We start from the raw sequence: 23,411 nt of genomic DNA, 5'->3' as shown, positions 1-23,411 counted from the left end.
CGTTCTGTATCGAGGCTTCAAAGCTTGTGTCGAGTACTGGAGGGGGCGTTTCCGCGATGTGCGTAACGAGGCTTGCTTCATTTATGGGAGGAGCTGAAAATGATGACGTCCGAAGCCTCGCTGCCCGGCTGTACCACGTGACTGGTTCATGAAGTGGTTTGAACTTTGCCGCGAGCTATGACAGCGATATAAACCCCTCAGACTTCATTCAAAATGTGGGTGTTTGATGGAGAGCTGCGGTTAGTGAGAGTTTGGAGACAGTTTGGAGGTTTATGAGAGAAAGTCAGGAGAGAATGGAGCCAGCTAAGAAGAGGAGGATGTCCTCCCCTGTGTGGGAACATTTTGATCTTATTCCTCCCAACAAGGTATGTAAATTTCTACAGAAGATGTATTTTCATAATACTGACGGTACAATACAATTTATGTTAAGCTGTCTGTACTTTTGTACAAGGTGAAGTGTTTGCTATGTGCCAGGGAGCTGGGATATAACAACAACACCTCATCCATGCTTAGGCACTACAGAGCTTTGCATGAGAATAAGGGGAACACCGATTGTGGAGCAAGACCAGGTGAGCCATCAAATGCAATGATAATATAGCATGCAGTAATGTTACTAAATGATATAACAATATTATACAGCTGTAATAGGTTACGTGTGTGATATTTATATTTGTGCTTTGTCTTTATTGTCTTTCCTCAGGAGAACAATCTCAAATAGATGAAGACCTGGTTACCATGGTGATTGAGGACTCCCAGCCATTTAGCATTGTGGAGGACAAAGGATTCAAAAGATTTGTTAAAACATTAAATCCTAGCTATGTTCTCCCCACTGAAAAGGCCATAAAAGCAGTGAAAATTTAGTTTTTACAGAATAAAATGTGAACAGGCAGGACTGAGGCTCAAAGCCTCAGTGTGTAGCTGTCCATACCTCAACATTACAAAAGCACAACCACTGTCCACACCCCAACCACACCTCACCTCACAGTAAATGATCATTTCCATTTTAAGCATTTCCAAATGATCATTTTCCATACTGCCAGTATAAATATAAACAGTATACTGCCATCACTACAATAGACATGTTTTACACACTCCTTCTGTTGTTGACATTTACAGGCTGTGTGCAAAAGGCCACACTCTTCAAATTCATGCCAACTAATATTTTTACGTCCAGTAGGTGGCCTACTAGAGCAAATGAAGCTTCAAGAAGCTTTGCGCTGGGGTGAACCAATTGGATGAAGAGCTTCAGTGCTTCATGAAGCTTCATCTGCCCATCACTATTTACAACACAGCAAAAGCTTCCAGAATACAGACTCACACGCAGCCACATGCACAGTTCGTTGGGAACAGGAAGTAGGCGGGGGGGGGGGGGGGGGGGGGGGGCGTGCCGGTTGAGAAAGGTCCTCATTTATAGCCGGCCTCTCCCAGTCCTCCACCAATGGTCAGCCTCCACCTGGAACTCACATAGCAGCAATAACACAGGACACAAACTATGCCACCCTCTGGTGTGGCAGACAAAAAACACAGTGCAAAAAATATCCACAACACTGAATCATAACAGAATGCATCAACACCAGCTCCTTCAGGTGTGCTGTTTGGGCAGCAGGGGGCGATGTTTCCTCACACGTCCACTGTGGGCCTCATCTGTTTGTACCTGAAGGCTGTGAACTCCCACTGAGGATGTGCACTCAGAGTGTGAGGAGCCTGTCACGGGACTCAGACCACTGCAATAAAAGCAGCACTCACCCCGCCACAATAAGAGCCCGGCACTGACTTTGATGTGCAGACGTGAAACTGTGGGCGCTTTCTTCCTCACTCTGTCACTGCGCTGCTGTCTGACCTTCACACTGATCCTCTGCAGCTCACCTGCTCTTTGACACCCTCTGACTCTCACAGGTAGGACCTCCATCATCTCTTCTTCTTCTTCATGTGCTCCTGTGGCTGTTTGGAGGAGTTGGGCATGTTCTCAGAGAGGCTCAGAGTCTGTGTGAGGAAACGATCCTCACGACTAACACCAGCCTCCACGCCACCGTCAGCACACTCAGACACTTCAGACAGAAACCAGAGTTTAGGAAACTGGAATCATTTGGAGTTTTTACAGAAGGAACTACAATCTAATAAGATCTAATAGCAGGAGCCTGTGATGAAGTGTGACAGCACTGTGAGTCTGAGCAGGTTCAACTTCATCTGTCTGACAAACGGACGTCCACATGACCGACAGCCTTTATTAATTCTGCTTTGGACTAAACACCCTGTACATGATTATAAAGAAGAGTCAGACTTTATTATGTCAACTAATAAATAATTAAATTCAAACATTTCAACTGAAACAGTCAACTAGAAACTGGACTGACAAACTGTGAATCAATAAAAGTATAAACTTAAGTATTGTCATTGTGCAGTTGCTTTCACGGCGACATTAGGTAGCAAAACAACAAAGATGCAAAAGTGTAGAAACCAAAATAAGAAGTTTGAGTTACAGGAAACACTGTGGGGCTGTGTACAAGGGCACCATGATAAAATATAATGAACAAGGCTGGAAGTGCTGTGGTCACTGAGGAGAAGGAGACTACAGAGCTAGAAACTAAAGAAAGAAAGTAACGTAGATGAAACATGAACACGACATCAGGGAGCTTCTTCTTCTTCTCTTCCTGAACATTAACCCTTTGCCAAAGTCCTTCAGGGTGTCTTTAACTGCTTCCTGTCTGGATCCACCTCTGTGCTGGTTTCCTGCAGGGATCACTGATGCTGTGATGACACGATGTCTCATTTGTTCTGCGTTCTTTAAAGAACCTTTAGAACGCGTCGGTAACATCAGTGTGGCCGACTCTCTGCTCTCAGTTTGACATGAGTTCAGGTTTCCACGGTTACAGGGATGAAGGAGACGTGTCTCAGAGACAGTCGTCATCAGCAGCTCTGCAGCTGGACCTGATCGAACAGCAGAGCCCAGATGTTCCAGATGTTGGGCTGAGCTGTGAGGGATCCGGGGAAGGTCGTCCCATCATCACTGCAGTGCTTTTACTATCAACACATTTCAAACACACACAGATCCAGCTGTGTTCAAACCTCAGTCTCGATCAGCTGATTCCCATAAATGCACAGAGCTGATAGCATGATGCTAACTCTGACCTCCGACCCTGAAGACAGAGCACAGCTGTGCACAGATGTTTGTGACTGTGAGACACGGACGCAGTGTGGAGACGTTCCTGTCACAGGGCTGATGCTGCCGAGCAGCGCTGACCACACGCTCCACTCTCACTTCCCCTCATGTCTGAGAGAGAGGCTGTGGTTTATTAATACACACTGAGGTGTGGGGGCAGTCATCGAACAGGGGCATTGAGACCCCTCTGCAGTCTCACAGCACGGTGAGGGGGGGGCAGTCTCTACACATTCACCTGAATAGACTGAAACCAGCGAGGGCTCAGCAGCAGCATGCACGGAGCATGCTCCGTGCATGCTGCAGGGCTCACTTCCTGTTCATGTGTCAGAGTGACACCGCAGGCCCACAGGTCCCATTTCAGTCTCAGCGTGAGTTTACTTCCCCTCTGACCGCAGCGAGCTTCAACTTCTATGTTACATTATATTACATTTACATCATGGCTATATTTATATTATGATTATGTTTGTCACTGCTGGCTTTTTGTCACTCTGAGGTGCTGTTGCCATGGCACCCAGACTCAGCTTTCATACTGGTTTTATCCCCATGGATGATCTCCGAGCCACCACAGCTCACTGCTGAGACCCCCTCTCAGGTCTGGCACCAGGACCCGACCCGGGTTCACCCTCATATGAGGAGAGATGATTAATCTTACCTGAGAGTGTCCAGAGGATAAACGAACAGAGGGAATGATTGATTGATTGATGGATTGATGGATTGATGGATGAAGGATGGATGAAGGATGGATGGATGGATGGATGGATGAAGGATGGATGAAGGATGGATGGATGGATGGATGAAGGATGGATGAAGGATGGATGGATGGATGGATGGATTGATGGATGAAGGATGGATGAAGGATGGATGGATGGATGGATGGATGGATGGATGAAGGATGGATGAAGGATGGATGGATGGATGGATGGATGGATGGATGAAGGATGGATGGATGGATGGATGAAGGATGGATGAAGGATGGATGGATGGATGGATGGATTGATGGATTGATGGATGGATGGATGGATGGATGGATGGATGGATGAAGGATGGATGGATGGATGGATGAAGGATCGATGGATGGATGATGGATGGATGGATGGATGGATGATGGATGGATGGATGGATGGATGAAGGATGGATGGATGGATGAAGGATGGATGGATGAAGGATGGATGGATGGATGGATGGATGGATGGATGATGGATGGATGGATGGATGGATGGGTGAAGGATGGATGGATGGATGGATGAAGGATGGATGGATGGATGAAGGATGGATGATGGATGGATGGATGATGGATGGATGAAGGATGGATGGATGGATGAAGGATGGATGGATGGATGGATGAAGGATGGATGGATGGATGAAGGATGGATGGATGGATGGATGGATGGATGGTAGCAGGGTGTCACCATTAGACCAGGTGATGCGGGTGATGTCACGTACAGGCTGAGGTTACCTTGAGTGATCTTTAAGGACACAAGCTACAGGGGTGGCTGTAGCTCAGGTGGTAGAGCAGCTACTAACTGGAAGGTTGGTGGGTCGATCCCAGTCTGCTTCAGCCTGCATGCCAAATATCCTTGGCCAAGAATCCATGTGTGTATTAATGTTAGTTAGACAGCACTACAAACTTAGAGAAGTGCTGGTGTGATTGGGTGAGTGAACGAGTTGTGTACAGCACTTTGAGTGCTCAGATAGAGCTGTATAAGAACCAGTCCATTTACCAAACACTCAAAGGGTCATCTGAGGAGAAGCAGCTCTGAATATAACACAGACTGACCACAGGCTCAGAGCAGAAAGCAGATGTGAGCAGTGACCTATGAGAGCTGTGGTTTAGGTCACATGACCAGGAAGAGCCACAGACACTGCAGCTGTATTTATAAAAACACACTCTCTGACCACTTAAAGTGTCTGTTTCCTTTTTACAGTGACTGACAGCTGAGGGGGCGGAGCCTGCAGCCATGTTGGTGGTGGTGTGGTTACTGATGATGATGATGAAGAGTGACGGTCAGTGACCTCGGCTTCTTTGAACAAACACAAAGGTTCAGATTATTAATGACCCTGATCACAGACGCAGCCAATGATCAAACAGCTCACAGAGCCAATCGTGACAGGCCGTCGAGGTTAAAGGCAGAAACGAGTGTTCAGCAAACACCTGAAACAGTTTGTGGGATGCACTTTACACACGCACACACACAGCACGTTACTGCAGAAGGTTTTTGGTTATTAGTTTTGACAGTCCACCGTCTGGACAGCTCCCGTCTCAGCTGATCCCAGCCTCGCCTCCGCTCCTCTCCCGTCTCACTAAAAAGGGGAAGCAAAGATGTTACTCCCCTCGAGTCGTAATAAAGCTCAACTTGTTCTTTGTGTTTTAACTGACATTTATTTCGGACAGGAGGATTCTTCGACATGCCTTCACATGTAATGATGTCCAACCACAGCCGATACAATGCCGTCAGAACTCATTGGCCTCACTCAAAGGGAATAAAACTTTAATCCTTACATCGTGGGGAGGTCCAAAAAAGGCACTCTTTTATTTGTCTTACTGTGGACGTGCAAACCTCGTGGCTCGTCTCAATTAGCTTGCTGAGTGTGCCAGCCAAAAAATACCCTCTTAGCAACAACAGACGGAACTATAGAAAAGGTTCCTATCTAATTGCACAATTAGTAAAAATAACACATTTAAACATATAAATCCAGTGAACAAAACATGAATTACTATTGATTTATTTCTTAATATTTCAACTACTAATTGTTTCAACCTTACATATCTAATAAAATGAACTTAAATGCGAGAGTTGCCTATGACGGCAGCTACACTCCCACCAAATCACTTGTGATTTCCACCCATGAACTTATGAAATGTAAACTAATCAACTTCTAATAGTGTCACAGTCTTGTGTATAGGTCTGTCAAGTAGAACTGGTTTACTCAGTCTCTTTCCATGGTCATCTAACAATGAGTCACTCATTAACAGTTGTACTTTGCGTATACATCCATCTTCACTCGGGTGTATGGCAACAACTTTGGCCAACTTCCAGTCATTTCTTGATGCTTGGTCATCTTGTACGATCACTATGTCATTGATCTTTGCATTTCTGTTTGTTTTGTGCCACTTTTGTCTTTGTTGTAGGCTCAATAAGTACTCTTTCTTCCATCTGTGCCAAAATTCATTGGCCAAGTACTGGACTCTACGCCATCTTTTGCGAAGATACAAATCTTCCTTTACAAAGTCTCCTGGTGGTGGCAGTATTACTGACGACTTCATGGTCAACAGAAGATTAGGTGTAAGTGGCTGAGGTCCAGTAGGATTGTTGAGTAAATGTGGGGTGATAGGTCTGCTGTTAACTATCGCCATCACTTCATAAAGATAGGTTCTTAGAGATGAACTGTCCAATGATCTGGATGACTGATCCAGAATGGTTGTCAATACACTTCGGATCGTACGAATTTGCCTTTCCCAGGCTCCACCCATATGACTGGCAGAGGGAGGATTCATCACAAACTCACAGCCTAGCTGTTTCAAACTTTCCTGATCCATTTCCTTTAATGCTTCCAGAAACTCACGTCTGGCTCCAACAAAATTGGTGCCTTGATCTGACTGCAACTGATGTACATTCCCACGCAAAGCGATGAAAGAACGCAGTGAGTTTAGAAAAGCGTCGGTTGACATATCATCAAGTAGCTCTATGTGCACCGCACGAGAGCATAGACAGGTAAACAGAAGCCCGTAACGCTTCAGTTCTTTTCTTCCTTCTTTAATGTAGAATGGGCCGAAACAATCCATCCCACAATACGTGAAGGGAGGGGTGGTCTCCATTCTCTCACTTGGTAGGTTTGCCATCTTTTGCTCTTCTGCTCGACGTCTGAATTTCCTGCACTTAATACAGTTGTAGATAAAGGATGATACTGCTTGACTGCATCCTAGTATCCATATTCCGTTCGATCTCAGCTCATTTATCGTCATGCCCCGTCCTTGATGTTTCACCCGCTGATGATAGTGATCAATCAGTAACTTTGCGATATGGCAAGTCTTTGGTAAGATGACCGGGTGCTTGACGTGTGGCTGCAATGTAGAACGCTCTAATCTACCTCCCACTCTAAGAACACCCTTCTTATCCAGGAAGGGATCGAGTCGATAGAGTCTATTTGTTCTGTCCTTGGGTAGATCCTTTCGCGTTTGAAGTGCCTTGATTTCCTTGCAGAAGATTGATCTTTGTACAATGGATATGACTTTAAGCTCGGCTTCTTTCCTTTCTTCAAGGTTAGTGGCTTTATTGCTTCTCCTTTCCAAGCCCTTAAACTCTTTCACAAATCTGAGAAGTCTTGCCATAGCTTTGACCAACCTTGACCAACTGGAGAATTTCAGAAAACGTTCTGCCAAAGAATTTGTTTCTGTAGTTGTATGGAGTACAACAACTTTGCGTACTTCTGGATCCTCTGCATCAAGTTTCCCCACCGTGACTTCTTCGTGGGGAAGTTTCTCTTGCCAAAGAAAACTTGGACCACTAAACCAGTTGGAGGTAATGAGGTCTTTGGCCTTCAGTCCGCGCGAGGCATGGTCTGCTGGATTGAGATCTGATACCACAAACTTCCATTGCATCGGTTGAGTGCTTTGCTTAATACGCTGAATGTGATTTGCAACGAAAACATGGAAACGTCTCGCATCGTTGTTGATATATCCCAAAACAACTTGAGAATCTGTCCAGAAGAATTCTTGAGCATCTTCTAGCTCCAACTCTGCTTTGAGCATGTCACTAATCCGCACTGCTACAACTGCTGCAGACAGCTCCAATCTTGGCACCGTAGTAACCTTCGTGGGTGCTACTCTGGACTGGCAAAGACAAGAGTGCAGTGGACTTGTCCTGCTTCACTGACAGCTCTCAGGTACGTACAAACACCATACCCTGAAACACTTGCATCTGAGAAATGGTGAAGCTCGTACTTCTGAACTGTTTGAAAATCCTTTGGCACGTAACATCTGTCAATTTTGACATCTGCTAGATTTTTTAGATCCAACAACCAGGACTCCCACCGTGACTTCAGATCGCTTGTGAGTGGTTCGTCCCAATCTGCTTTCTCTCGACACATTTGCTGTAGTATCTGCTTCCCAAGTAGAACAAAAGGTGCCACAAAGCCAAGTGGATCGTAAATAGAGGCTACTGTGGACAACACTCCTCTTCTGGAAAGTGGCTGCTCGTTCACAACTACTCGAAACTGGAAATGATCCGAGTCGATGCACCATTTGACACCTAGGGCTCTTTCAATTTGTTGCTCGCCCAGTGACAAGTCTTTTCTTACTGTTTCTGCACAGTCTTCTTCTGGCAGCGAATTAAGCACTTGCTTCCTGTTTGAAACAAACTTGTGAAGTCGCAAGCCTCCTGTGCTGCAAAGTTCCTTTGCTTCCTTCACCAAACGAATCGCCTCTTCTTCTGAGTGGAAACTGATAAGACCATCGTCCACATAAAAATTTCGCTCAATGAATCTTATGGTAGCTTCACTGAACTTGCCTTGACCTTGTGCAGCAATATACTTGAGACCAAAGTTCGCACAGGCAGGGGAAGAAGCAGCTCCAAACAAGTGTACGCGCATGCGATAGACAGATGGAGTAGAGTTGAAGTCTCCATTGTCCCACCACAAGAAGCGAAAGTAATTTTGATCTTCTTCTCTGACTCTGAATTGATGAAACATGCGCTCAATGTCGCACATCACTGCAACTGGACCTTTCCGAAATCGGCACAGGACCCCCACCAGAGAGTTGGTTAACTCTGGCCCTGTAAGCAGGTAGTCGTTCAAGGACACCCCTCCGTACTTTGCTGAACAATCAAACACCACTCTTATTTTGCCAGGCTTTTGAGGATGATACACTCCATGGTGTGGAATGTACCAGGCAGGGCCTTTGTCCAAGTCTATAGAGGGAACTCTTTCTGCATCACCACGCTCTATAGTCTCTCTCATGAACTCTGTGTAGTCTTTGTGGTATTGTTTGTCCTTCTCAAATCTTCTCTTCAAATTTTTGAGTCTGTGTTCTGCACAGCTCCGGTTGTTTGCCAGACTTGGTCTGTCTTCCTTAAATGGCAAAGGTAACTCACAGTGTCCATCTGCTTTCATCTTCACTCCTTCTTCCATTATGGAGATGAACCTTAAATCTTCTTGTGAGAAGTGTGAATCTTCCACCTTTCTTTCATTGAAGTCGGACTCGAGCACTTTAATTACATCTGCAGATGTGACCACCTCTTTGACTTGTGTGCGACAGACGTATTGCACTTCTTTGACCAACTGCTCAGCTGACTGATTGGGTGTCACTTCCTTGACAATGATCTTGTGGCTACATCCTATGGCGTCCCCATAGTCAACACATGGATTAGTTCCTCCAACTATTGTCCAGCCAAGGTCTGTTCTTTGGGCAAAAGGTTCATTATCTTTTCCCGCCACAACTTCTCTGGGTACCAACACTTGTGAACAATTGTAACCAATGAGCAGGCCTACGTCACATTCAATCAGTGGAGCAATTTCTTCAGCCAGGTGCTTTAAGTGTGGCCACGCTCTTGCTGTCCTTTGTGTGGGAATATGACTCAAATTCGCAGGAATAAACTCTCTTGTGTATGTCACAGGAAGAGGAATTCTCCTTGAAGAAGAGAAACCTCTGACCTACAACCCAGACAGCCTTTGACTTGGTACCAAAGTGTCTTTAGAAGACATTGTCGAGAGCTTTAACTGCACACATTTCTTCTCCGCATCCAGAGCATCTGCCTTTTCCTTCAAGACGAATGTCGTGTCACTTTGGCTATCAAGAAGAGCATAGAGAAGAATCTCATGTTCAGGATTGCTTGTTGTGGATAACCAAACTGGAATGATTGTAGATGTGAGATTACTTCTGTCACTTTGAATCACACGGTTTGATATTGCTTCACTTGGTGCTTCCTTGGGTTTGGTTTCTCTACTCTCCTTATTGCCTTCCATCTCTTTCATTTGTGGTTCATTGTCACTTTCCTTTTCTTTCTTTTTCTTTGAGGTTTTGTCTCGTTCCTCATGCAAACATGTCGGGTGTTTCCCTTTACATGTGTCACACATCTTTCTCTTTTCACATTTCTTTGATTGGTGTCCAAAGCCTAGGCATCCAAAGCACAGTCCCCTAGTTTGCACAAACTTGACTCTTTCACTCAAGACCTTGTCCATAAACTTCCTACATGTGTGAATGCTATGATTTGAGCTTTCACAAAACACACATTTTTTTGTGTTGGACGTCTCTTCTGCAGCACTCACTAGCACCTTCGCTCCAACACTTCTTGTCTTGGAAGATTTCATTTTCTCTGAGTCACCTGCTTTGAGTGCATGAAGCGATGTTACTGGATTGCACGCAATCTTGGCTTCTCTCGCAATGAAGTCAACAAAGTGGCTAAATGTTGGAAAAGAACCATCTTGTTCTTCAATTTCAATGACCTTTCGATTCCATCTTGCTGACAACCAATCAGGTAGCTTGCTTAGCATCCTCTGATTCTCATTGCAGTCATTCAAAACTTCAAGACCTTTAACCTGAAGCATGGCCGCTTCACATCCTCTGAGAAAATCTGAAAATTCTCGAAGTTCAACGCTATCCTTGTTCCCAATCCTTGGCCATGATGTCAACTTATCTCTGAAAGCCTTGGTGATTACAAATGAACTTCCATATCTTTCCTCCAAAATGTTCCATGCTGAGTAATAAGCATGCTCTGTTCCCAACAGAAAATAACTCTCAACAGCCTTTCTCTCCGGTCCTCCAACATACTTGTGAAGATAGTAAATCTTTTCATTCACTGGGATGTTCTTCCTGTCTATCAGCATTTGAAACGACATTTTCCAATCCTTGTACTTGAGAGGATCTCCGTTGAAGACTGTAGGTTCTGGTACTGGTAGGCGACTTATATGAATGGACTCAGCTAGTGCTTGGGCCAATGTTGTGGTACTATCTTCCTGTTTGCTTTCTCTTGGTTGTGACCTTGAGTTGGCCTGTGGCATATCAAACGGCTCTGCATTTGCATTAAGTTGCGAATGTGCAAACTGATTCATCGGTTTAGCTGTGACATTTCTCCGTTTGCTCCTTTCATGCAGAAGGTCTGATATTTCTTCATCTGAGTTTCCTTCTTCATTTTACACTTTCAAACGTGCTTTAGCAGCATTCATTCTCTTTACTGTTTCTAGCCTTTCAAGCTCTCTTCGCTTTTGCTCTAAGGCCTTCTGTTTCTCAGCATTCTCTGCTTCAAGGATTTCAAGTGCCTTTCGTTCACTTTCCAATTCCTCCATAATCTTCAGAGTTGCTTCAGTAGCCGCAAGCTCTGCAGCTGCTTCTTGCCTCTTTACAGACAACTTACTTGAGCTTCTTGATTGCCTGCTATTCGAACCTTTGGATCTTTGAGAGGCGGCAGAATTGAATGCTGATCCTATATCACTCCAGTGAACCATTCTCTCAGAAAGTTCTTCGTCTTCTTCTGCTGCTAATTTTTCTTGAGCTAGCTTTATCATCTTTTGAGAAACCGCATCACAGGTGTCCACTCTGCGGCGAGTGTCTGCATCAGGAGTTTCATGATTGCGCAGTTCATCATAAACTTGTTTCACTTCTGCCGAGGTATGTTCAACTCGGCCGATAAGCTCTTTAAGTTTTGCACTAACAGGTTCTTCAAGTGCCCTTTTGCCTTGTTTTGCAACAACTTTCCACATTTCATAACTGACTTTAAAGCGAGCTTGAAGCTTGTTCACCTTTTCATCATGTAGTGCTTGGCCCCTTTCAGTGAACTTCTTAACTCTTTGACTTTTCCTCAAACTTCCTTCTTTAGTAGCTTTACTTGTGCATGGTTCTGGCAAACTACTTCCTTCTTTAAAGGCTTCTTGCTGCTCCACAGCTTCAGTGTCACAGCCTTCTTGCTCCATGTCACAGACAGTCAAAGGTATTATACTACACTCAAGTCACCTAGGTCAACTTAAATACGTGAATAGTCACCTTATGAAGCACCTAGGACCTTAAATTGCTTTACTTTAAAGAGTCAACTTAAACGTATGTCACAAACTCTTAAACCAAAATAGTAAATTGCCCTTCACTTGTAGTAAAACAAAGTAACCTTCAATGTCAAACAAAATACTATAATGTGACCTTTAAATATCTAATGCAGTCTTAAAAAGAAGCAAACCCTTATAATCAACTTAAACGTACCTTAATTACATTTACTTAGCATAAACAACAATAATATGAGCTTAAACTTTTACTCCAAACCACCACACTTCCCCCTTCATTACTTGACAGAGTCCCTTTAAGATGAGCTAAAGAAATCTACTCTTCACATTTAACTTGTATAAACGTGTTACTTCTTTGTAGCTTAACCAAGCTGCACCGCTGGACTCTGGTTGCTTTATGAGATGTTTGTGTGTGTGTTTGAGTGTCTTTGATGCTTGAGAGAGACGCGAGCTTAATCACGTGACCCGGCGCGCTGTCGGCTCGGCTCCGCTGCGGCAGACCTCTTTCTCCTTCTCTCTCCTCCAGCACGAAGCAGGCTGAGTTCTGACTGTTACTCCCCTCGAGTCGTAATAAAGCTCAACTTGTTCTTTGTGTTTTAACTGACATTTATTTCGGACAGGAGGATTCTTCGACATGCCTTCACATGTAATGATGTCCAACCACAGCCGATACAATGCCGTCAGAACTCATTGGCCTCACTCAAAGGGAATAAAACTTTAATCCTTACATCGTGGGGAGGTCCAAAAAAGGCACTCTTTTATTTGTCTTACTGTGGACGTGCAAACCTCGTGGCTCGTCTCAATTAGCTTGCTGAGTGTGCCAGCCAAAAAATACCCTCTTAGCAACAACAGACGGAACTATAGAAAAGGTTCCTATCTAATTGCACAATTAGTAAAAATAACACATTTAAACATATAAATCCAGTGAACAAAACATGAATTACTATTGATTTATTTCTTAATATTTCAACTACTAATTGTTTCAACCTTACATATCTAATAAAATGAACTTAAATGCGAGAGTTGCCTATGACGGCAGCTACAAAAGACGTCATCAGCCCCAAACTCCATCAGCTGTGTTCCCACCTGCCTCTCCAGCACCGCCCCGTTGAGCTCACTGCACCGCTCCTCCGCCACACAGTTCTGATATGAAACATGAGCAGCAGACCTCAGAGCTCTGACAGGAACACCATCAGACCAATAGAGAATCATAATAAAGCTTCCTGTCACGGTCACCCAGCGTGCTCAGTTCAGTGTGACTGCTGCATTTTACGATGGCTCGAAGCTCAGTGTGGTTCAGTTTTTCTCTGGTAGCTTGTTTCCTGTTCCTGCTCTCGTGTCTGTGGTCGTGCCCAAATTCATGGGCTGCATCCTCCTGAGGCCGCATTTGTACTCCGATTACGTCACAGCAACACGACGAAGGCTGTCCAAATCCGTAGACTCCACCAGATGCAGCCGACAAATGCGTCCTCCTTTTCCCCGAATTTGAAGGATGGGTGGGGTGTGTCCTTCGTCGCCTCTTTGTTACTTCGGAAACATGGCTCGAACAATTTCTCTTCAACGACGTAATCCGATAACAACGATCTCTTTACTGTCGGCTTCCCGTGGCTGTCATGCGACCGGCTACTGCAGTTAATAATACAACAGCTTCCTGCCATTTTTGTGTTTCTTTTTATCGCTGTGTGACTGTTTTCATGTGAAAGCCTGCGTGCGCTAGTACCTCTTGGCACGAGTTCCCAGAATCCTTTGCGGTTTTACCCCTGAATGACGTCACATTTTCGATCTCTATTTATTGTCAGTCTTGCCTTGTTCTTGGTTGTGTTCTCTCCTGCTGTGTCTTTGCATGTTTCTCTGGTAGCTTCCAAGTTTTTCTAGTTCTCAGTTTCTAGTTTTTTCTCAAAGCGCTTTACATTTTAAGGTAAAGACACTACAATGATAAAGAGAAAACCACAACAATCAGACGACCCCCTATGAGCGAGCACTTGGCAACAGCGGAAAGGAAAAACTCCATTTTAACAGGAAGACTCCTCAGGTACCCCCACCCTGGGGGTGAGGGGAAAATGAGTCGATGAACTGGGATCATTAGATTTCAGCAAAACATGAAAGAACAGGTTACTACAACTACAACTCCCAAGATGCACTTCTCTGATGACAGCCAATCACAGAGCTCTGTGTCTGCAGAACAGAAAACTACAAAAATACCCTAAAAATCTAACCAATCAGATGCTGGTCTGATTTATAAGCGCAGCAGCAGGGGTTCATGGGTAATGTAGTGTTTGCATAAATGGTTATAACGAGACTGAAAATGAAATGTTTGTGACCTTTGACCCCAGCTGGCGCTGCAGACATCATCAGAGTGTCTGCCAACAGCAGCACGAGAGTCATGCTGGCCTCAGGCCTGCAGGGGGACCCGAGGGCACGCGGGTACGACGTCAGGTGGACTCAGATCCCTCACCTGCTGCTGAACTGGAACCGGAGCACGTGCTCCCACGGACGCTGCTCGATGCTCCCTGACGGCTCGCTCGAGTTCAGCCAACTTCAGACCCAAGACTCCGGAAACTACACGCTGGAGGTGTTTGACAAGACTGGGTCGAGACTGCAGACCAAAGACTTCCTGCTGCAGGTGACAGGTGAGCCATTAGACTTCCTGTCTTTGTTATTGCATCACATCCTGCTGAGAGGAACACACTGCAGAGACTGAAGACACAGGAGGGTGGTACACAAAGTACCACACTTTTACTGTCATACGTGTACAAATACGTACATATGTACATGTCACTTCACCAAGCAGTACATATTATTAGAGTCAGGTATATTTCTACCATGCAGTACTTCCAATCCAACTTTATTTATAGAGCAGATTAAAAACAGCATGGCTGTCTCAATAAAAGAGATAAAGGGGGAAAACTGTAAAAACAGCACGGTTGACCAAAGTGGTTTCCAGTAAAAACAGTCAGATTTTAAAACCATACATTAGACAGACAAAGAAAATTAAATAACAAAATAAATAAATACATGAAAAAAATAAAAATGAATCATTAAATATTAATTCATGAATAAAATATACAATAAATAGAATTAACTAAGTAAAGAAGATTAAAAGAAACCAAAAACTGACTAAGACTGACTACAAGCTGACTATGACTCCTAAAAAGCCTCAGAAAAAAGTTGTTTTTGAAAGTTATTCGAAGATTTCAAGTGTTGGGGCCAACCTAATATGGAGGGGGGCTTATTCCATGATCTGGGGGCCACAACAGTGAAAGCTCAGTGCCCCGGTGTTTCAATCTAGTCATGGGGACAGCGATGAGCGACTGGTCAGCTGAATCTGAGAGACAGGTGTAGAAGTTCTGACAGGTAAGAAGGAGCCAGGCCATTTAAATCATTTAAAGAGGCAAGAACAGGGGTAATGTGCTCACGTTTGTCTCTGTCAGCAGGCGAGCAGCAGCATTCTGGACCATTTGCATGATTTTAACAGGAAGAAACCTCCTGCAGAACCAGGCTCAGGGAGGGGCGGGGCCATCTGCTGTGTTTGGTTGGGGTGGGAGAAGGAAGACAGGATAAAGACATGCTGTGGAAGAGAGACAGAGGTTAATAACAGATATGATTCAATGCAGAGAGGTCTGTTAACACATAGTGAGTGAGAAAGGTGACTGGAAAGGAAACACCCAGTGCATCATGGGAATCCCCCGGCAGCCTACGTCTATTGCAGCATAACTAAGGGAGGATTCAGGGTCACCTGGTCCAGCCCTAACTATATGCTTTAGCAAAAAGGAAAGTTTGAAGCCTAATCTTGAAAGTAGAGATAGTGTCTGTCTCCTGAATCCAAACTGGAAGCTGGTTCCACAGAAGAGGGGCCTGTAAACTGAAGGCTCTGCCTCCCATTCTACTTTTAAATACTCTAGGAACAACAAGTAGGCCTGCAGAGCGAGAGCCAAGTGCTCTAATAGGGTGATATGGTACTACAAGGTCATTAAGATAAGATGGGGCCTGATTATTTAAGACCTTGTATGTGAGGAGCAGGATTTTGAATTCTGGATTTAACAGGAAGCCAAAACAGGAGAAATCTGCTCTCTCTTTCTAGTCCCTGTCAGGACTCTTGCTGCAGCATTTTGGATCAGCTGAAGGCTTTTCAGGGAGTTTTTTGGACATCCTGATAATAATGAATTACAGTCGTCCAGCCTGGAAGTAATAAATGCATGAACTAGTTTTTCAGCGTCACTCTGAGACAGGATATTTCTAACTTTAGAGATGTTGCACAAATGGAAGAACGCAGTCTTACATATTTGTTTAATATGTGCGTTGAAGGACATGTCTGTGAAGGTTCTCAATCATCCAGGTGATCGTAGTCTAAGGAGCTTGGAAAGAAAAGCGTCTGGACTTCTTTAAGAAGACGTTTCATCCGAGAAGCTTCTTCAGTTCTGCGGTCAAATGGCAACAGTGCTAACCACCGTGCAGCTTGTGGGGATAGGTTAATTGGATAATCCAAATTGCCACTAGGTGCGAATGTGCGAATGAATGTGAGTGCGAATGGTTGTCTGTCCCTGTGTGTTGGCCCTGCGACAGACTGGCAACCTGTCCAGGGTGTACCCCGCCTCTCGCCCTATGACAGCTGGGATAGGCTCCAGCGCCCCCCGCGACCCTGAAAAGGATAAGTGGAAGCGAATGGATGGATGGATGAATGGATAATGGATTGCATTTATATAGCGCTTTTCGAGACCCTCAAAGCACAGAACACTTCAGGACGTCGACCAAGAGGCCAACGACAGAGACAAAACAGTTCAGGGGGCTGGCCGGGAGGAAAGCGGCGGCTTAGGCAAAGCAAGTCCAGATGCCAACCTTGCAGAAAGCAGTGGTGACATGAAAACGGTCCAGAAGGTGACAGCGTATCAGGGCCAGCAGGTGTGGGGACCTCTGGCAGAGAAGAGGTGGAGCAGCCCCTGGCAGATGAGCAGCCGGCAACATGGCTGCTGCAGGCGATGGATGTGGTTGCGCTGATGGCTTGATGGACTCTCCTGAGCCTCCGACAGCTGGACGGGCCCCTTGGACCCTCAGAGTGCCCAGCGGAGACAGACGCAGGGCCAGCAGGTGTGGAGACCTCTGGCTGAGGCTACGCTAACTGCTGCTGCACAGCGCACACAGCTGGCTTGAGATGCAGCTGTCAGGAGACCTGGGTCTTCAAACCAGAGTTTTGAGTTTTCATAATTATTGATTTTTGCTTTTGATATTATTTATCTTTTCTAGTCTTTTAGTTTCTTCTTTAGAGTCCTGCTTTCTGTTTTCCGTCTGTGTTCCTTAGTTGCTGTCTCCCCTTGTCAAGTCTGCGTCTCTGTGTTATGTTTCCTGTTTTACTTTGAAGTCCGTGTCTCACGTTATTGTATCAGGTTTTGCTTCCCTGTCTTGTTAGCACTGATTTGTCCCTGCTGTGTCTCCCATTCACTGATTGCTCCCTCTGTGTATTTAAGCCCTGTGTTTTCCTTTGTCCGTGTCGCGAGCTACCCTTATCTCATCTCTCTACCCTTATCTCATCTCTCTACCCTTATCTCATCTCTCTACCCTTATCTCATCTCTCTACCCTTATCTATACTGTGGTCTGGCTGCCTGCGTGAGTTTATTTTGTGGTTTTTAGTTGTGTTACGTTTGAGATCAGCATTAAAGCTGGTTTTGAGTTCACATTTTGCCTCCGAGTGTCTGCACTTTGGGTACCCGCACCACCACTCCTGCCTGCACACAGCCTCACTTGACAGCAGCGGCTGGGGCTGTCCAATGCAGGCAGTCTGTCCGGGCAGTGCCAGCCAGATGCAGTCCTCAGCTGTCTGAATGAGCTCACCAGAGCTTCCAGCTGAAGATAGAGGTAGCTGGGTTGACTCGCCCAAGCTCTGGCGAGCCAGTTCTTGAATCAGTCACATGGTACGGATGCCCGCGAGGGCTCGAACGTCACTGCACACGTAATCAAAGCAAGCCTTGATACGCGCTTCACGAAAACTCCCCTGAGATTACCCGACAGACGCTTCGAAGCTTCGACACACAGGACACATCACTACCATGCACCCCATCACCAACGATGATGACACCGCCTACAGAGATGAGGTCCAGCGACTGACCGAATGGTGTAGCTACAATAACTTCACCCTAAACACCAAGAAAACAAAGGAAGTGGTCATGGACTTCTGTAGAACAAGAACTGATCCCCTCCTCTCTCCATAAAAGGTGACTATGTGGAGAGGGTGCCCTCCTTTAAGTTCCTCGGCACCCACATATCTAAGGACCTATCTTGGTCCACAAACACATCAGCCCTGGTGAACAAAGCCCAGCAGCGCCTCCACGTCTTGAGGGTTCTGAGATGGAACAGGCTGCAGACTGATCTCCTGGTGTCCTTCTACTGAGCCACTATCGAGAGCGTGCTGGTGCACGCCATTACAGTGTGGTACGCTGGTTGCACAACAGCTAACAAGAAGAGACTCCAGAGGGTCATCAGAACTGCAGAGAAGGTGATCGGCTGTCCACTCTCCTCCCTGGACTTAATTGCCAGCTCAAGATGTCTCCAGAGCCAGGGCGATTATAAAGGACCGCCTCCATCTTAACCACCACCTCTTCAACATCCTGCCCTCTGGAAAAACGTTCAGATCCATCAGGTGCTAAACCAGCAGCTTCTTCCCGTGGGCTGTCAGAACAGACTTCTCCAATACATGCACTCTGTCGCTGCTATTGCTCCTGTGCAATACCTTACCATTCCTATCCTTAATGACCACGGCCCACCCTATTTATCATATTATATGATTGTGTATGCACCCCCTTGTATACACAATGTTCCCTTTAGCTTATACATTGTGTATATAGTGTTTTTATATTGTTTATTTTCTTTATGTATATTGTTTTTTATTTTTGCACCTTTGTGGTCTTGCTATCTAATTTCGAGGTGCGGGGAACCGTACAATGATAATTAAGAGTGAAATCCTCACATCGGGAGTTCACAGACTCTGGAATGACTGATACAGAATTAACAGGCTCAGCGTAGACTGACTGTAGAAATTAATCCAGGCTGAGTGTGCCAAAAACTTTCACTCACCACCAGGGTTTGCTCAGCGAGCGACGAGTAGTGGCGGCGTGAACACCGCTTTCTCTGGGAAGATGGAGGAACCGACAGACGGGGTAGCGTTACATCCGGCGGGCCGGGCAAGAAATCCTCCAGCAGTTGGAGCAGGTGAGCAGCCGTAGCTGGAGGGTGAAGGTGGAGGGTGTGGAGCCAAAAAGTACTGTATGAGGATGATTCAGCCATTGGTTGCATAGCTTATTCACAGTGTAAATAATGTCCTCCCGGAGCTCCTCCGATGGAGCGAATGCCGCTGCGTCCGCTGCGTGGTCGCATAGTTCAGTGCTGTGTTGCAGGTAAGATGAAGGACCCAAAACGCAGGACTCAGAAACAGGGGGGTGGGGGGGACTTAGGGCACAGTTTTGTTGCTGAACAACTCTTAAAACAATAAAAATGAGAAAAACAAACCAAAACCTCAAATGCAGAACTAGAAACTAGACTTCAAACAGGAACCTAGAAACTAAGAGACTCACTCCGGGAAAAAACAACCGGGACTCGACGAGAGTGCGCGCAGAAAAACGAGGGTACGACGCAACACTGAGCTAAAATACACTGAGGGATAACGAGGGCACAGGAGGAGAGCACAGCTGGGAGTAATCACACATGAGACCAGGGGAAGCAAAACCAGAAACAGTGCCATGAGACACAGACTTTCAAATTAAAACAGGAAACACGGCATGCACAGACTGCATAGCAAAGTAGAAAACAGAAACCAAAACACTGGTAGTCCAAAAACATGATGGAATCCAAGATCAGTAATAATAACACCAAAAACCAAAAACACTCAGCGACCCAGAACCACGACACATACAGTGCAGCAGGTATATGTCCACCAGGAAACCAGAGAAACAAAGTAAAACAGGAAACAGCCCAAAAAGAACTGACCAATGACACACACTTCTTGATGATGATAATGATGAAGATAACCTGTGTGCAGGTGGACATTGTGTGGATGCCTGATCACAACTGTTACACAATAACACACATCACTGTGAAACACTCACAAACATGCCTTCATTGTAACGATCTGTGAGTCTGTGCGAGTCATGTGACCATCTGCTAGCTCACCTGTATAACTAATGCTGCTTCACAACCACGGTGTAAGCACCTAAGAAACTCAGACCAGGAGAGCTGCTGATGTTCAGCTGCTCCCTCTGCCACCACATGACGTCATCAGCTGTGATGTGAAGATCAGCTGTGTCTCTGTGTCCTCAGACCGCAGCAGCAGCCATGTGGTGTCTTCAGTGTCCGTCTGCGTCGTCCTGCTGGTTCTGTTGCTCTTCTTCATCGTGGTCTTCATCCTGAGGAAGAGGAGGGTTCAGAGGAAGAAAACCACAGGTATGGCAGCCAATCAGAGACAGCTCTGGCTCCACAGCAGATCGTTGATAAGGAGACCTGACTGAGTGATAATCTGCTCACAGGTCAGGAGGAGGAGAAGGAGGAGAACATTTATGTGGCGATGAGGAGGAACGAAGAAGAGGAGGAGGAGAAGAAACCGGAGGAAGAGCCCCTCTATGGTAGGCACACTCTGACCCTGATGGTAAAAGCACTTCAGTGATCAGTGTTCACAGTACAGACTGCAGTACCAGCAACTCGTCTGAGCGCGCAGTACAAACAGGAAGTGATCAGATAGACAAAGTAGAAACAATAGAAACAATAGAAAGGCTGTGAAGCTCTCTCTGAGTTTGACCTCCATGCTGTTAGTTATTTGGAGCTCAGTTTTACTCTGGCTCCGCCTCCTCTGGCACTCTGTTATTTCAGTGAGCCATGGTGTTGTGATGTCATTATAAAGGTGAAGCTAGCAGCTACAGCCACCTGCGTCACCATCCACCTGTCAGTCACAGAGGCCACGCCCCCAATAATGCAAAAACGTGATTTAAACAGCTGTTGTGTGTATCAGGCTGTGAACAAGTTTATTGTAATATGGGAGTCTATGACGACTGACTCATTGCTGCCTCTGCTGGACACCAGAGGAACTGCAGGCTGGTGGATGGAGTTGAAATAAATATTCGCGTCATCAGCTCAGTGTGTTTAACTCTCTCATCATTCACAGCTTCATTAGAACCTAAACTATCATCGATCATCTCTGAGGTTAAAAATCTTTTGTGTCGTCAGTGATGAAGGACGGTTGTGTGTGAGGTCTGCTCTGCTCTGAGGGGATCACCGTTAGTAACATGAATCTTCTTGCTGTCCACAGTTCCCTTCAGTCCTACAGTTTCCTCCCAGCATGAAGACAGTGTCTACATGTGAGGACCAATCAGAGCCCAGCGTGTCTGCTCTGTATGGAAGCCTTTGAGGGACTTTATTAATTGGAGATAAACTATCTGAATTTCAGGAGCAGGACCACGCCCCCAAACACACCCCTTCCTGTTCCTACATATATTTGACCCCCCAGCTCTACAACGCCCCCTCCCCCTCCCCCATTAGTACATAGTCCCCTCTGAGCCTCCCCCAAGCTGCAGCTCACTTCATGTTTCCCAACAACCCGTCGGCGTGGTTTTCCCGTTGTTACGCTGCTCTGATGGGTTTTTTTTTTGCCTGTCCCGTTTGGCTCTTTGGCATCAGAATTGTTGTCTAAAGGCAAAGAAAGATGCCCAACGGATTTACTTTACCAAACTGACCATCCCAGCCTTGCCGTAATGGTCCATTTGATTCACCTTTTATTGTTTATTTTATTTTCACTTGCTGAATACGGGACAGACTTGACTGGGGGAAAGAAGGGGAGAAAGAAAGAGGGAAAGAGAAACAGCTGAGAAGAGGGACGGGGGAGAAGGGCAAAAGACAAAAACCAACAGAACGGGCAGAGAAAAAAAAAGAAAGAAAATGCATCTATCGATCACCTGGATCACCTGCTGAGAAAGAAAAAGAAAACAAGCAGAAGAGAACAAGAGTAATAGAATAAACAACATCACAATGATATATGGGAATATGACAGTAAATACTAAATGTTAAACATTATTGTGCAGCACATAAGATCAACAGCACACAGTGTGCTTTGAGGTAGGAGCCAAAAAGGGTGTAGTTTGTGGGTGTGATCACCCGTGTGTACACCTGTGAGCATGGACGCGCTTGTTTTTAAAAGGTTCCTTCATGTAATGATCTGCTAGAGGGTGTGGGGGGGCCACAGCCCCGTCCTCCAGGGCTTGAAGCAGGTATGGAGAAGATCAAAACTCCAGACATCCAGAGGCCCCCAGAACACAAGAGACCAAGGAAGACCAACAGAGGGGCAGCCGTGCCACTGTCCCAGAAAGAGCTGAGGAGAGTCCCAGATGAGGGCTCACTCAGCAGCCGCGGAGCAGAAGCCAGGGGGAGTTGCAGTGACGCGCCCGTGAGCTCCGCCGGCAGCCAGCCGTGCCTGAGTGACCGAGCCCCAGGCCGAGAGGCCGGGGGCACCCCACCTCCGAAGTGGCCCGAGCGAGCCCCAGGCTCCAGGCCCCGATAAGCGGCCGCCAAGGAGTGAGCCGGTGTGTACCTGGACGCCCATCCCCAGACACAAAGAACCACCAACGCACCGATACCTGAGGGCGTCCGCCACTGGCAGGGGAAGTGGTGGTGGGGGGAGATAGGCCTCCAAACCTTGGAGGGCCTGAGATGTCCCCAGAGAGGTGATGTCTGATACCCAACCTGACATATAGACACAGACATACAGGCACACACAGACACAAACATCCATTCCCACCCTCATGCTCTCATATGCACTCACTCCACACTCAACCAACGTGGAGACAGACATAAAGAGACGTTGTACACACGATCACACTCCCCAAGCGTACTCTACCAACCGGGTCTAGGTGCCCCCGCCCCTGGAGGGGGGAACTGCACCCAGACCCAGGTGGTGTTACCCTTTTCCCTGCGGTGGGGAGAAGCAGACCGCTCCGACTCCGCAGCAGCAGGGAGGCCCCACACTCCAGACCGCAGTCGGACGGCCATCGGACGGCTCTGATGATGTTACCATGGAAACGTGGACTATATCTCAAGTTATTTGATGAAATGTGACTTTTCTGAAAGCAACATGTTCATAAATATAAATAACTTTTGTTTTTCAAACGGTTTTGTTAAAAATTACATTCACACTCACTGGACGATTTATTAGGTACACCATGCTAATACTGAGTGGAGTGGATTTTTCTTGTTTGTGGCTCAGATTCAGCTGCTGGAAACCTTCCTCACATTGGA

The 23,411-nt window shown here is 46.1% G+C and overlaps 1 protein-coding gene across 2 annotated transcripts; it reads left to right on the top strand.

Annotated features, from left to right (window-relative positions):
- The first annotated feature begins 1,770 nt into the window (after positions 1-1,770).
- On the top strand, positions 1,771-22,745 carry LOC101482828 (uncharacterized). Of its 2 annotated transcripts, XM_076888811.1 has the most exons (7): positions 1,771-1,896; positions 5,086-5,164; positions 14,479-14,775; positions 19,218-19,346; positions 20,451-20,573; positions 20,657-20,752; positions 21,433-22,745. In XM_076888811.1, the coding sequence occupies exons 2-7, from the start codon at positions 5,119-5,121 to the stop codon at positions 21,483-21,485; spliced, it is 744 nt and encodes a 247-aa protein (XP_076744926.1). In that variant the 5' UTR covers positions 1,771-1,896; positions 5,086-5,118; the 3' UTR covers positions 21,486-22,745. The 2 variants fall into 2 exon arrangements, with proteins under 2 accessions (XP_076744926.1, XP_076744927.1); XM_076888812.1 differs by lacking the exon at positions 19,218-19,346.
- The last annotated feature ends 666 nt before the right edge of the window (positions 22,746-23,411 follow it).

Source organism: Maylandia zebra, linkage group LG10 (assembly GCF_041146795.1).
Source record: "Maylandia zebra isolate NMK-2024a linkage group LG10, Mzebra_GT3a, whole genome shotgun sequence".
Lineage (NCBI taxonomy): Eukaryota > Metazoa > Chordata > Actinopteri > Cichliformes > Cichlidae > Maylandia > Maylandia zebra.
This window is presented reverse-complemented; position numbering and strand designations above follow the sequence as displayed.